This window comes from Oncorhynchus gorbuscha, linkage group LG11, assembly GCF_021184085.1.
Source record: "Oncorhynchus gorbuscha isolate QuinsamMale2020 ecotype Even-year linkage group LG11, OgorEven_v1.0, whole genome shotgun sequence".
Taxonomy (NCBI): Eukaryota; Metazoa; Chordata; class Actinopteri; order Salmoniformes; family Salmonidae; genus Oncorhynchus; species Oncorhynchus gorbuscha.
Window position 1 is genome coordinate 72,420,449 of NC_060183.1, and position 16,188 is coordinate 72,436,636.

At 42.1% G+C, this 16,188-nt stretch overlaps 1 protein-coding gene across 6 annotated transcripts in view; it reads left to right on the plus strand.

Moving 5' to 3' along the window:
- Positions 1-11,538, plus strand: part of slc25a25b (solute carrier family 25 member 25b) — a 55,793-nt gene extending 44,255 nt beyond the window's left edge. For all 6 annotated transcript variants that reach the window (XM_046290382.1, XM_046290380.1, XM_046290381.1 and 3 more), the window contains 5 exons: positions 2,359-2,517; positions 3,864-4,016; positions 5,320-5,595; positions 5,738-5,888; positions 8,539-11,538. In XM_046290382.1, coding sequence (XP_046146338.1) covers positions 2,359-2,517; positions 3,864-4,016; positions 5,320-5,595; positions 5,738-5,888; positions 8,539-8,723 — 924 coding nt within the window. In that variant the 3' untranslated portion in view covers positions 8,724-11,538. The remainder of the gene's footprint in view (positions 1-2,358; positions 2,518-3,863; positions 4,017-5,319; positions 5,596-5,737; positions 5,889-8,538) is intronic.
- The last annotated feature ends 4,650 nt before the right edge of the window (positions 11,539-16,188 follow it).

A 16,188-nucleotide genomic window follows, 5' to 3' on the forward strand; every position in this document is an offset into this window, starting at 1 on the left:
TCATTTCAAGGACATTCCTTTTTAAATGATCGTAGGGTACCGACTGGCTGATTCCCTGCAGGAGGTGGAACTTCTTCTAAAAAACCTGATGCTTCTGTTCCTTAGAGGACCCCCCTCTACAGTTGTCAACAAAGTTAAATGATTTACCAATCGTTTGCTTATATATTAAAATAGCGTTTATACTGGGGTATGATACCGTGCTACGCCACTGCTTAGAACTTAAGTGTAACTATAAGAAATCTAAGTTGTATCAAATAAATTATATGCAGCTCAGGGCTCCAGCTGTGCATTTGGTTTACTAACTTGTTAGCTAAGTGACTAGATGTCAAAATCAAGCCACTTGGTTACAGCAGAGACTGAATGAATGAGTGACATTTTCTTTTTGTGTCAAATTGCCAGTTGGCAACCCATCCCTTACGGGATTAATTGACACACAAACAAACATTCAATCCCCTCCTGGATCAAGATCCCTGTTGCCTAAATAGAAGTATTTTTAAATATAATTTAGAAATAGTGCCCCTTGTGTGCACATTGTGTAATTCCGTATACCCCAGTATGGTACAGAAACTGTATGAAAATGTGGATACCGTCCAAGCCCATTCTGGATGATGATTGCATAATGCTGTTGGTCACAGGGTAGAATAAGGAAAGTAGACCCACCAGTCCAACAACTCTATGTCAATCATGGGACCTCGCTGGAAGTGTGCCTCGTACCTCCCTCCCTCTTATCATGTCAGAGCAGCCTGTGCTGCTCCTTATCGGTCCCATGTCCCAGAAAGTCTTATAGAACTTACCCAGACCGGATGTGGTGCTTCAATGCTCGTCTAATGCCCCAGTCAAGGCCCATAGCTGCCAGTTCAAGGCATAGCAGTCATTAGGTCATGATCATTTCCTTGAAATGGTACACAGACAATAGTCTTGGGCATTATGTTTTCAATGTTACATTGTTCAGATACAAGACCAGAAATGACTTGTAGAGATAATTGTGACAAATCTGTATGATATATAATCTACACTACCGTTCAAAAGTTTGGGGTCACTTAGAAATGTCCTTGTTTTTGTCCATTTTTAAAATAACATCAAATTGATCAGTAATACAGTGTAGACTGCTAATGTTGTAAATGACTATTGTAGCTGGAAACGGCATATTTTTAATGGAATATCTACATAGGCGTACAAAGGCCATTAGCAGCAACCATCACTCCTGTGTTCCAATAGCACGTTGTGTTAGCTAATCCAAGCTTATAATTTTAAAAGGCTAATTGGTCATTAGAAAACCATTTTGCAATTATGTTAGCACAGCTGAAAACTGTAGTTCTGAAAAAAGAAGCAATAAAACTGGCCTTCTTTAGACTAGTTGGGTATCTGGAGCATCAGCATTTGGATTCGATTACAGGCTCAAAATGGCCAGAAACAAAGCACTATTCCTTGCGAGAAAATGCCAAGAAACTGAAGATCTGTGTACTACTCCCTTCAAAGAACAGCACAAACTGGCACTAACCAGAATAGAAAGAGGAGTGGGAGGCCCCAGTGCACAACTGAGCAAGAGGACAAGTACATTAGTGTTTAGTTTGAGAAACAGGTGCCTCACAAGTCCTCAATTGGCAGCTTCATTAAATAGTACCCGCAAAACACCAGTCTCAACGTCAAGAGTGAAGAGCTGACTCCGGGATGCTGGCCTTCTAGGCAGAGTTCCTCTGTCCAGTGTCTGTGTTCTTTTGCCCATCTTAATCTTTTATTTTTATTGGCCAGTCTGAGATATGGCTTTTTCTTTGCAACTCTGCCTAGAAGGCCAGCCTCCCGGAGTCGCTTCTTCAACCCGCATATGCTGATGTCCCAGATACTCAACTAGTCAGTTTATTGCCTCTAATCAGGACAACAGTTTTCAGGTGTGCTAACAATAATTGCAAAAGGGTTTTCAATTAGCCTTTTAAAATTAAAAACTTGGATTAGCTAACACAACGTACCATTGGAACACAGGAGTGATGGTGGCTGATAATGGGCCTCAGTATCTAATATAATTATTGTATATATTTTTTTACAAATATCAACCCCCGCCCACATAATACCCCTCTGGTTTTAGCCTCTAAAAGTATACGGATGTCTGATAGAGCTGTTGAAGGTACTACTCAACAATGTACATGCACTGTAATGTGTGTGATTATTACACTGTACTTGCCTATGTTATTTCCATGTAAATACCTACATGCCTTGTCGAACATTGACAGACACGTTTTTGTTGAGTGTTCATGGTCATTTTGAAATGGGTTTGCCTATAGTTGTGTTGATTTAGTTTAGGCCAGAGGAGAAACTCCATTGACCGGTCATCTTACCTGCACCTCTTTCTTTGTCCGTCAGATCTTCGATGTTGGGGAGAGTCTGATGGTCCCAGATGAGTTCACCGCCGAGGAGAAGAAGACTGGGATGTGGTGGCGACACCTAGTGGCTGGAGGGGCAGCTGGCGCCGTGTCTCGAACCTGCACAGCACCTCTGGACCGGCTCAAAGTGCTCATGCAGGTAAGGACACATCCTTTGAGAAGATATGTCAAGAACTGACCTCACGCAAAAGGGACAAGAACTCGGTTCTTTGTATTCACAATGCAAGTGAACCCGGATCCCCTTTAAGGAAACGCTTCTTAGGAAACGCTTCTCACCTTAACTTTAAACAGCCAGTCAGGATTTTGTCTCACGTTAAAAACAAACTTGAGACCCTACTTCTACACTAAACAGTAGTAATATCACGTATCTATGTGTTAGTCCTATAGACGGGTGGGTACACAACTATGGAGCAAAACAGACGGGTTTGGCTTAGATTGTTTATTGAAAGCAAATATATTTGCACAATGAGCACGTGTCTCGCTTACATCGTTACAGTTGTTGGTTAGCTAGCTAGTGAATTTTTGCCATATTAGCATGGATGTGACATCAGTCAAAACACCTCAAAACAACATATGATATTAAGAACAAGATGAAATGAACAACCTATGATTCCCTACATGGCAGCTTCTTGTCGTTGTTGCTAGCTTTCTGGCCATCCAGAATCACAACAACACAGACTTCTGATGTTGTCAGTTAACCCATCTATGGCAGAGAGCCAATTACATAAGGTCTGTCCTTAGGACACCATTTCTGCTAGCAAGTGCAATTCCACTGATATGATGCAGTAGGGATTGAGACACAGATGGGTGACATGGCAGAGTAGGAGGCAGAGTTCAGCTTTCTCACGTTTCATTTTTTATTCAACCTTATTTATCTATCTAGTATCATTGGGATAAAATCTATTTTTCAAGAGCGACCTGGTCCAACCAAGACAGCAGCAGGGGGGAACAATGTTTCAGACAAATATCCAACATAACTTCGACATATACGCCATAAACAAATTATAGATGTAGACAAATATACATTATAATTACATACCCAGATCAATCTCTAAGGCCCGAGCACACCCTCGGGTTGTAACGTGATTGGGTGGAAGAGAGCCAATGCGAGGGAATGTTCATGTGTGTCTGTTGGTCAATGATGTCAGCAGCGCTTGTGTGGTCCACCAGCAGAAGCAGACTGGCATAGATAACAGCTCAGAGTTTGTCCCTCTTTCTCGATCTGTTTATCCCTCGGTTTTTCACTCACATCTAGTTTTTTTATGAGCAGAGAGGGAAATTCTCATTCATTATAGCGTAAGTAGGGTAAGTACAATAACTGCAAAAGACATGAAAATATGAACAATGTTATAAGGATGTGAAGTTGCTTCTAGTTCCTCCCTGTTACAATGCAGTTCAATAACTTGCGTTCACAGTCAATGTGGTGATTTGAATAATGTGAATTTTGTGTTGACTAAATAAATTGTCTCTCGGCTTGGTCTCCAGGTTCACGCCACCCGTACCAACAGCATGTGCATCGCCGGCGGCTTCACCCACATGATCCGTGAGGGCGGCATGAGGTCGCTGTGGCGAGGCAATGGCATGAACGTCATCAAGATTGCCCCCGAGTCGGCCATCAAGTTCATGGCTTACGAGCAGGTAAACCTATCGTTCAGCACCCTTACTTTGACATAACGGGACCCTTTCTAGTGTTGTCAATTGAAGCCAATGAAATATGTGCTATCAACAGCTCTGTAGTTTACTGTCCTTCTGGCAAAAAATTACTCCTTCAGACTCAGAGGAAAAATGTTAAGCAACTGTCACTTATCAAGTTTGTCTTAAAACTTCTTGGCGCTACCCATCCTGTTAGCGGGATCATTTTTGTCAGCAACCGCTGAATAGCATAGCGCCACAGTCAAATAATATTACTAATACTAATTACTAAATATTCATATTCATGAAATCACAAGTGCAATATTGCAAAACACAGTTTAGCCTTGTGTTAATCCACCTGTCGTCTCAGATTTTGAGATTATGCTTTACAGCGAAAGCAATCCAAGTGTTTGTAAGTTTATCGATAGCATAGCATAACATCATGTACACTTAGCATCAGGAAGCTTGGTCACTAAAATCAGAAAAGCAATCAAATTAATTGTTTACCTTTTGATCTTCAGATGTTTTCACTCACGAGACTCCCAGTTACACAACAAATGTTCCTTTTGTTCCATAAAGATTATTTTTATACCCAAAATACCGACGTTTGTTTGTCGTCTTATGTTCAGAAATCCACAGAAAAGAGCGGTCACGACAACGCAGGCGTATATTCCAAATAATACCCATAATGTACACAGAAACATGTCAAACTTTTTTTATAATCAAACCTCATGTTGTTTTTAAAATATATATTTGATAATATATCAACTGAGTTTTTAGGTTTTTCAATAACAGCGGGAGGAACAATGGCGGCTTTACTCAGTTGCGCAAAAACTCACTCTGAGAGCCCCCACCTATCCACTTACACAATGTGATCCTTCACGCTCATTTTTCAAAATAAAAGCCTGAAACTATGTCTAAAGACTGTTGACACCTTAGGGAAGCCATAGAAAAAGGAATATGGTTGATATCCCTTTAAATGGAGGATAGGCTTACATAGGAACAGAGAGGTTTCAAAATAAGAGGCACTTCCTGATTGGATTTTCCTCAGGCTTTCGCCTGCAATATCAGTTCTGTTATACTCACAGACAATATTTTTACAGTTTTGGAAACTTCAGAGTGTTTTCTATCCTAATCAGACAATTATATGCATATTCTAGTTTCTGGGGCTGAGAAATAGGCTGTTTCAAATGGGTATGTTTTTTAAAATCCAAAAATGAAAATACTGCCCCCTACACGCAAAAGGTTAACTAGGTCCTCATGTCCTAGTTGTTCAGAACTGACACTAACAATAGTTGTTGTTGTCCAGATCAAACGGTTGATAGGCAGCAACCAGGAGACCCTGGGCATCCTGGAGAGGTTTGTGGCTGGATCCCTGGCTGGAGCCATCGCTCAGAGCAGCATCTACCCCATGGAGGTGTTAAAGACCCGCCTAGCCCTGAGGAACACGGGACAGTTCTCTGGCATCGCTGACTGTGCCAAACACATCTTCCGGAAGGAGGGCATGGCCGCCTTCTACAAGGGCTACATTCCCAACTTGATAGGCATCATCCCCTACGCTGGCATTGACCTGGCCGTCTATGAGGTGGGTGTGAGTGAATGGAGGGAATTGAAAGGAAGTTGTTTAATAATGTTAGTGTCACTGTCATCTCTTGCTACCACACATCTACTTTCTCTACAACTAACCTCATTGTCTATTTCTTTCAATGTCTCCTCCCTCCATCCAGACTCTGAAGAACTCATGGCTGCAGCGCTACGCCACAGACAGTGCAGACCCCGGGGTGTTTGTCCTTTTAGCCTGCGGTACCACTTCCAGCACCTGTGGCCAGCTGGCTAGCTACCCCCTGGCCTTGGTCAGGACCCGCATGCAGGCACAAGGTAATCCCTCTGCCCATTTCTATTTGGAGTTTCATTAGATCACTTGCATGGAATTAATTGGTGACAGTGTTGGTTCATGGACTAACCATAATCGGTGGTACAATGGAATGTGTTAATCGGGGATGCATAATATGTCTGTCTCCGTACTGGTGGAGGGGTACAGGGGTAGTGTATTTTATTACAGATGTTATATATATATAGTTGCCATATCAGATAGTTGTTGACATTCTGAGATTTCCATACCCAACTACAAGATATAACTGCCAAAGGGGGAGGAGTTAGCCTGCAAAGTTCTGTCATACTTTCTAGGTCTATGCCCAAACAGTTTGAGCTTCTAATTTTAAAAATTAATCTCTCCAGAAATAAGTCTCTCGCTGTGCCCTGGTCACCATATGTGAATTGATTGCCCCCCATCTATCTTCAGAGTTCCTTCTGTTAGGTGACCTAAACTGGGATAAGCTTAACACCCCGGCAGTCCTACAATCTAAACTTGATGCCCTCAATCTCTCACAAATTATCAAGGAACTGTCACCACCAATAAATCCACGATAATAGAGAATTTCAATAAGAATTTTTCTACGGCTGGCCATGCTTTCCTCCTGGCTACCCCAACCCCGGTCAACAGCTCCGCACCTCCCGCAGCTACTTGCCCAAGCCTCCCCAGCTTCTCGTTCACCCAAATCCAGATAGCAGATGTTCTGAAAGAGCTGCAAAACCTGGACCCGTACAAATCAGCTGGGATAGACAATCTGGACCCTCTCTTTCTAAAATGATCCGCCTCCATTGTTGGAACCCCTATTACCAGTCTGCTCAACCGCTCTTTCATATCGTCCGAGATCCCTAAAGATTCGAAAGCTTCCGCTATCATCCCCCTCTTCAAAGAGCATGACACTCTAAACCCAAACTGTTATAGACCTATATCCATCGTGCCCTGCCTTTCTAAAGTCTTTGAAAGTCAAGTTAATAAACAGATAACTGACCATTTCGAATCCCACCGTACCTTCTCCGCTGTGCAATCCGGTTTTCAAGCTAGTCACTGGTGCACCTCAGCCATGTTCATGGTACTAAACGATATCATAACTGCCATCGATAAAAGACAGTACTGTGCAGCCGTCTTCATCGACCTGGCCAAAAGCTTTCGACTCTGTCAATCCCCGTATTCTTATCGTCAGACTCAACAGCGTTGGTTTCTCAAATGACTGCCTCGCTTGGTTCACCAACTACTTCTCAGACAGAGTTCAGTGTGTCAAGTCAGAGGGCTTGTTGTCCGGACCTCTGGCAGTCTCTATGGGGGTACCACAGGGTTCAATTCTCGAGCTGACTCTTTTCTCTGTATATATCAACGATGCCGCTCTTGCTGCGGGTGATTCCCTGATGCACCTCTACGCAGACGACACCATTCTGTATACATCTGGCCCTTAGTTGGACAATGTGTTAACTAACCCCCCAAACAAGCTTCAATGCCATACAACACTCCTTCCGTGGCCTTCAACTGCTCTCAAAAGCTAGTAAAACTAAATGCATGCTTTTCAACCGTTCGCTGCCCGCACCCCTCTGCCCGACTAGCATCACTAGTCTAGACGGTTCTGACTTATGTGGACAACTACAAATACCTAGGTGTCTGGCTAGACTGTAAACTCTCCTTCCAGACTCATATTAAACATCTCCAATCCAAAATTAAATCTAGAATCGACTTTGCAACAAAGCCTCCTTCACTCACACTGCCAAACATACCCTCGTAAAACTGACTATCCGACCGATCCTCGACTTCGGCGATTGACATTTACAAAATAGCTTCCAATACTCTACTCAGCAAACTGGATGAAGTCTATCACAGTACCATCCATTTTGTCACCAAAGCCCCTTATACCACCCACCACTGCGACCTGTATGCTCTAGTTAGCTGGCCCTTGCTACATATTTGTCACCATACCCACTGGCTCCAGGTCATCAATAAATCTATGCTAAGTAAAGCTCTGCCTTATCTCAGTTCACTGGTCACGATAACAACACCCACCCGTAGCACGCGCTCCAGCAGGTATATCTAACTGGTCATCCCCACAGCCAACACCTCCTTTGGCTGCCTTTCCTTCCAATTCTCTACTGCCACTGACTGGAACGAATTGCAAAAATTGCTGAAGCTGGGGACTTATCTTTCCCTCACTAACTTTAAACATCAGTTATCTGAGCAGCTAACCGATCGCTGCAGCTGTACATAGCCCACCCAATCTACCTACCTCATCCCTATATTGTTTTTATTTACTTTTCTGCTCTTTTTCACACCAATATTTCATCATCATCTGCTCATCTATCACTCCAGTGTTAATTTGCTAAATTGTAATTACTTCGCTACTATGGCCTATTTACTGCCTTACCACCTCACGCCATTTGCACACACTGTATATAGACTTTTTTTCTATTGTGTTATTGACTACGCTTGTTTATTCCATGTTAAACTCTGTGTTGTTGTTTATGTCGCACTGCTTTGCTTTATCTTGGCCAGGTCGCAGTTGTAAATGAGAACTTGTTCTCAACTAGCCTACCTGGTTAAATAAAATAAAAATGTACTTTGTTTCCAGATCGGTACATCCCTAGTGTTGATGTGTATTTCTTGTCTCATCCATCTTCCTCTCATGTTGTGTCCCCTCAGCCACCATCGAGGGCGGTCCCCAGATGACCATGTCAGGGCTGTTTAAACACATCGTGAAGACTGAGGGCGTGTTTGGACTCTACCGGGGCCTGGCCCCGAACTTCATGAAGGTCATTCCAGCAGTCAGCATCAGCTACGTGGTCTACGAGAACCTCAAGATAAGCTTGGGGGTCGTGTCTCGGTGAGGACCAGGAGGAAAGGGAGAGAGCATCTCCCCTAAAAACCAAAGGGTTATGTTTTGCTTTTCTTTTTGGAGAGAAAAAAAGGAGAGCGAAGAGTAGGAGACTGAGTGAGAAGAGTTGCCAAGCAATGGAGCAGGTGACTTGGAAAGAAGGGGTTGTTGCTGGGGTTGTTGCTGGGGTTGTTGGAAACGTTGTCTCATTCTGTGAATGTTATGAGTACAGGTGGGTCGAGGTGGATGGAAGGGGGAGATATATACTACAACACAACCAACTAAAACGGGATTCTCCAACCCTGTTCCTGGAGAGCTACTGTCCTGCAAAAACTCCAGGAGGATAGCTCCAACCCCCCTACCAGGAACAGGGTTGGAGAACTTTGGACTAAATGAAGTGATGGACGGATGTGGACGGACACTGTGACTTGGAGGGAGGTCTGGGGATCCTCTCTCATAGATGTAACCTTTAATCATCATTATTTAATGTGTTATTTTGTTATCAGTCCAGAGGCACTTCACCATGAGTCCTCTGTTGGCTTTTTAAAAATCAAACACGAAGACGCAGGTTAACTAAAAAGCAATCTCTTCACTGGAACACCAACATTCTCCAACCACCTTGAAGTTTGCTAATAATAATGTATTTAGGGACCAAGAAGCCGCTTTTGTTCGTGACTGTTGCATTATGGTGGCTGTTGTATGTTTGTGGGAACTGGGGACTGACCAAATCAACTGGGGGAGCACATATCAAGTAAATGTTTGACCCTTCGTCCCTTAGTACTATCCTATAGGTGGCAGTATTGGTTAACCTATCTGGCTTGTGAAAGACAACCAAAGCCTAATTCACGACAAAGGGCTTTTCTGATTGTCATCTGAAATGTTCTTATGTATTATCTGTCCCCCTTTAACGCAGCACTCCCCAATTCGGCAACTATTAGGGCACTAGCTGTGGCAAATTTGTCTCGAGGGAGAAAAACCTCAACTCAGAATTTTGGTTTAACTGATTAATTCCTGTATTGTTTTTCCCCATTCAAAGAAATCCAAATTGTGGTTTTCCTTTTTCTCATTGTTTGACTTGATAAGAATGTTAAACTGATTTGAACTGAAAAGGTGATGCAGGTTGAATGCCCATAGTGTCTTATTGTCCACTTAAAACAGCTGGTAAGAAGATGTGTGTGTCTTGATGCTAATTTATTTTTGTATTGTAACCAGATATTTATTTAAATGTGGTCCGTACAGACAGCGCTCAAATATTAGATGCTGCTAGTTACAATACTATAACAACATATTCAGCAACTGTTTATATATTGTATTATAGCAATTATGATGCAACACACAATGATTAGCCTACCTATTGATCAAGGTTTGAGGTGTTACGTTGTCACTACCTGTTTAACATTTCGGACAGGAAGTCCTGATTTGACATTTGTTTCTCCGGGACCTTCTCTGCACCTGAAGTCTACAGTCTGTAAATGCGTGAATTTCCAGGATGCAGGATATTCCATGTCCCTTTTCAATAAGTCTGTGAGGGCATGGTGGCGTAGTGCGGCCTTAGTCAAAGCGCAAGACACTGGGAGACAGCATCAGCAAGTGTGGGAGTGCTCTGTCTCCAGGGCCGCAGAATGGAGAAAAATATCTGCAATGGGATAGGGCAATGGTCTGTGTGAATGAGGACCTGTGTGCATGAGGTTTCTCATTTTGCTCCATTACATTTAAACTGAAATGTGCAAACACTTCCACCACCAAGCTTCCTCTCACTGCACTTAAACAAGAAACACTTAATAATGCACTTTAAGGTAATTTTCTTTAACTTGAACCAGACTTGAATCTTTTTTTTCCACTGAAATCAAATGAGGGATTGCTGGCATTGCATTGTAATGTTTTTTTTAATCATACATTTGACTGAAATGATTCATATTAAAGGCCCAGTGCAGTCAAAAACAAGATTTTCTTGTTTTATATGTATATTTCCATACTGATGTTGGAATAATACTGTGAAATTGTGAAAATTATAATGCCCTGTTAGTATAAGAGCTGTTTGAAAAGACTGCCTGAATTTTCAGCTTGTTTTGGTGGGATGGAGTTTGGCCTTCCATGGTGACATCACCATGCTGTAAATTAGTTAATAGACCAATAAAGAGTTCCACACCTCTCTGCCCATAACAGCACATCTTCTGTTTTCCCCTTCTAACTCAGACCATTCCCAGACAGTCCTAGCAAAATTCTTGCTTGAGAAATTGCTCTTTGATAAGAAGCTATTTTTGTTTATTATTGATCATTTTAATTGAAAACAATCCCAGTAAGGTACTTAATTGTTACCCAGAAATGATTTGATTTTGAGATAAAAATGGCTGCATTGGACCTTTTAAGTGTTATATGGAGAGTGAATCAAGGCTGATATGTTATTTGTTGTAAGGCTTAATGTCTCAAGCTGTTTGTCCTGTATGCTGAAGGCCTTATTTTACCTGAGATCCATGAATCGACTTTTTGATTCATGGACTCAGTTTCCAGAGGATGGAGAGAGAAATTGGTCTAAGTCATTTATTTTGTTCCATCCTCAGGGAGAATTTAGTAGTTTGGGGCTTTCAGTGTTCTGAAAAACACATTTTCTCCATTATTCCCCCTGTCAATGTTTCCCAGTGTTTGCTAGGCAGTGTCAGTTTCCCTAGTCTTCACTGTCCTCTCACTGCATGTATTTATAAAGGGGAAATTATATGCATAAACATGTTGACACATGGTTGTCATTATTTGGCTAAAGGTGTTTTCTGCTTGGCACAGCTCCACAAAAATGTTATCTTTTACACTTTTGCTTTAGTGCAAATATCAGAGCCTGAATCCATATATTCTGTCCACAAGAGGATGGAAAAGGCTGTGTCTAGTATTGTACTCCAACTAAGGATACCACACCATACTGCCTGAAATGTAGAGCATGCTCCTGCATTGACGAGCAGGCAATCAGACTCATCGCTTTTGTAAACTTGAAATGCACTGCACATGGTCCCCCCGTTTATTGCTTTAGGCTGAAATGTATAGTATCTATATATTAGTCTTTTAGATGGTCTCTTTTGAATCAAAATAGCTCATTCATGGTATCTAAATATTTTACAAAAAGTATAGACTAAATCCTGATTATATTTAAAAAGTATTAAAATATGTAATTGAAAACAATTGTTGTCCCTTTGTAGAAGAATACATCTTTGTTGAAGGAATTTAAAGCTAAATGTATTCATGCTTATGTTTTAAAGTAACTCAATATTACATTTTGTATTGAGTCCTGGTTTGAATTGACCACATCTGAATCACTTCACATCTTAAGCACTATACATAGATATTGCATAACAAATGGAGGATCAATGACTATCCCAGCCTGTACCAACCAGGTCTCATCATTGACATGGTGGGAGGGAGACAAGACTTCATATGGGATAAAACATGACTGAACATGAAACTTGACACCTGCGATATATTTTATAATGCTTAGAAATTGTATATCAGACAATAGAAGTGAGAAGAATATAGTGAAAATGTGTGATAATCTATTTACAGTGAAACAGACTTTGCTTTGTTTGTCACTTGCACTAGGATGGCAGCTATGGTGTGTTTGTGGGGGAGACTGGTATCTCTATGAAAAGTGAGCCTTCACCCTGCAGTACTTATGAATATCATATAGGTGTCAGTATTGGTCAATCTGGCTTGTGAAAGACCACCAAATTCAAGACAAGGGGATGATAGTCATCACACAGCCCTACACCTCCACAAACATTACACATCATTTAAGGGGAATATGCCATGCATGGTACAAAATACAACCTCCAAATGTGTATCTTGCACAGGGGATAAAATGTAAATACATTTTGATTTCTAAACTTTCTGATACTGATACATAATGGGGATTCACCCCATTGTTTTACCAAAAAGGCTCAGACTTTTGTGTTTCCACAGCCCGGCTCTAGTGTATCGCTGGACCATGGCCTCAGTGGACCTGGTCTGACTTGGGACCGAGGCAAGGCCACTGGTATTTTTCAGCTTGGGGTCCTTCTGTAGCTCAGTTGGTAGAGCATGGCGCTTGTAACGCCAGGGTAGTGGGTTCGATTCCCGGGACCACCCATACGTAGAATGTATGCACACATGACTGTAAGTCGCTTTGGATAAAAGCGTCTGCTAAATGGCATATATTATTATATTATTATTATTATTCAGCTGGTATTTACATAATGCATTGCCCGTTGAGAGGCTTGGAAGTCCCCGGTCGGACATATTGACACTCCCCAGTAGGAGCAGTCCTCCCTTGGAATGAATGGAATTCTACAGTATTTCAATTCAATGTTTTAAGGATGACATTACATGTATTTCAGTATTTGTTGTTGTAGTGAGGACAGTAACATTAGTAATCTAGCTCACATACTTTTACGGTGTGTGTAATAGAATAAACATGTCAAAAATTAATGTAGACATGAATAAATTCATTTCTATAGCTTCCAAAATATGTTTTACAATTGTGGGGGAGTGCCAAGATGGAGGTAAGGTGGCTTCAATACAGTCATCTAGTCATCTAGTGTATATATAAATAATTGGCTAACACCTTCCACTGTTAACACCTCACAAAGCAATTGTGTTGATGATGCAGAGGTTGTTGATTCTGCTCTTCATAATTCTTCAGTGTCAACCCTAGCTATGGAAAAACAGTTCCCCCAAAAAAACATGAACATAATGACTGGCAACACAGTGGTGCTGTAATGGAAAACCCCTATAATAGACTCTATAATAACCCATTGCCTCTGCCTTTGGGGCACTTGTGTAGATCTGGGGGAGTTGGGTGGGTGGATGATTTAGTGGTGGCTCCACCTTGGGTATTTTGCTGTGTTGCTTGTGACTGACCGGTTCCTTCCAGTCTGAGTGTGAGTGGGGATGGTGGTTGGGAGGTGTTTACGGACAGGGTCGCTGTGTCTCTGGACTGCCTCTGTTCCCAGTGGTTATGATGCTCAGTCAGCCAGAAGAGGATGCCCCCCCCCCCCAATTACATCACAGCGAAACACAACAGCCTACGTCATTAAAAATATACATCATACAAGACATTACCTTATTACTCTATTACAAATGTACAATATAAAATCCACACATACCATAAATACCACAACTACAGAGTGTGTGTTTGTGTGTGTGCATATGTGTGTGTTTGTGTGTGTCTCTTCACAGTCCGCGTTGTGCCTTGGTGTTGTTTTATCTGTTTGTTTTTAAAAAATCTGATACTACTCGCTTGAGTTACTTGACATGGCAGAGAGTTACATCAAGTCATGGGCGCTATGGCTCTAATGACAACAAGCTCAGTCCGATGATGCCGACACACCACCCCAGACTGACGGACCCTCCACCTCCAAATCGTTACAGAGTACAGGCCTCAGTGTAACGCTCATTCCTTCGACGATAAACATTTTTCTTTTTTTGCTGAGTTTATGTATGGGTGTCTAACCTGTGTGTTAGCTGTTTGAACAGACAGTTCGGTACTTTCAACACATCAATACTCATAAAGACCAGTAGTGATATCCATATTGAATTAAGTAGTTGAGTTTTATTTTACCTTTATTTAACTAGGCAAGTCAGTTAAGAACAAATGGTTATTTACAATGACGGCCTACCCCGGCCAAACCCTAACCCAGACAACGCTGGGCCAATTGTGCGCCACCCAATGGGACAACCACAGCCGGTTGTGATACAGGCAGGGCCTGTAATGAACTCTAGTGTCTGAGATTCAGTGCCCTAAACCGCCGCACCACTAAGGAGCAAATTTAAAGGGGAAATTCACCATACAAAGTTATGTGCAACTGACTTAAAGTTAAGGAAACTTTAAGGGAAAAGATGAGGGGGAAATTAACAACATCCGTAGCTTATGCCTGCCCATAGCACAATCCCACCGCCACCATGGGGCACTCTGTTAACCACGTTGACATCAGCAAACCGCTTGCCAACACGACACCATACACATGGTGTACGGTTGAGACCAGTTGGACATACTGACAAATTCTCTAAAACAACGTTGGAGGCAGCTTATGGTAGAGAAGTGAACATTCAATTCTCTGGCAACAGTTGGTGGACATTCCTGCAGTCAGCATGCCAATTGCACACTCCCTCAAAACTTGAGACGTGTGGCATTGTGTTGTGTGACAAAATTGAATATTTTACAGTGGCATTTTATTGTCCCCCGCACAAGGTGCACCTGTGTAATGATCATGCTGTTTAATCGGCTTCTTGACATGCTACACCTGTCAGGTGGATGGATTATCTTGGCAAAGGATAAATGCTCACTAACAGGGATGTAAACAAATTTGTGCACACAATTTGACAGAAATAAGCTTTGTGTGCTTCTGGAAAATGTCTGAGATCTTTTATTTCAGCTTATGAAACATGGGATGAACACTTTACATGTTGTGTTTATATTTTTGTTCAGTGTACAATGCTCTTAGTTTATATATATTTAGGACTAGCCTTTTTATTACTTGCCACCCATTCTAAAACTGACTGCAGCTCTTAAGTGTTGCCGGTATTTCACTTACTGTGGTAGCTGACGTGTATAGTCATCAGCGTACATAGACACACAGGCTTTACTCAATTCTAGTGTTAGGTCATTGGTAAAAATATTAAAAAGGGTCCAACACAGCTATCTTGAAGTACGCCAAACTCTACCTGGTTTACATTTGGGTGTTCTTTAATGGAACACTCTTTGTGTTATATTAGATATACTATATGGCCAAAAGTATGTGGACATGTCCTGCTCATTGACATCTCATTCCAAAATCATGGGTATTAATATGGAGTTGATCGCCCCTTTCCTGCTATAATAGCCTCCACTCTTCTGGGAAGGCTTTGCACTAGATGTTGGAACATTGCGATTAGGCCTGGCTCGCAGTCGGCATTCCAATTCTTCTGAAAAGGTGTTTGATGGGGTTGAGGTCAGGGCTCTGTGCAGGTCAGTCAAGTTCTTTCACACCGATCTTGACAAACCATTTCTGTATGGACCTCGCTTTGTGCAAGGGGGCATTGTCATGCTGAAACAGGAGAGGGCCATCCCCAAACTGTTGCCAATAAAGTTGGAAGCACAAAATCGTCTAGAATGTCATTGTATGCTGTAGCGTTAAGACTTCACCGGAACTAAGGGGCCTAGCAGGAACCATGAAAAACAGCCCCAGACCATTATCCCTCGTCAACCAAATTTTACAGTTGGCACTATGCATTGGGGCAGGTAGCGTTCTCCTGGCATCTGCCAAACCGAGATTCGTCCGTCTGACTGCCAGATGGTGAAGTGTGATTCATCACTCCAGAGAACACGTTTCCACTGGCAGCGAGCTTTACACCATTCCAGCCGACGCTGGCATTGTGTATGGTGATCACTGATCTTAGGCTTGTGTGCGGCTGCTCAGCCACGGAAACCCATTTCATGAAGCTCCTGACTAACAATTATTGTACTGACGTTGCTTCCAGAG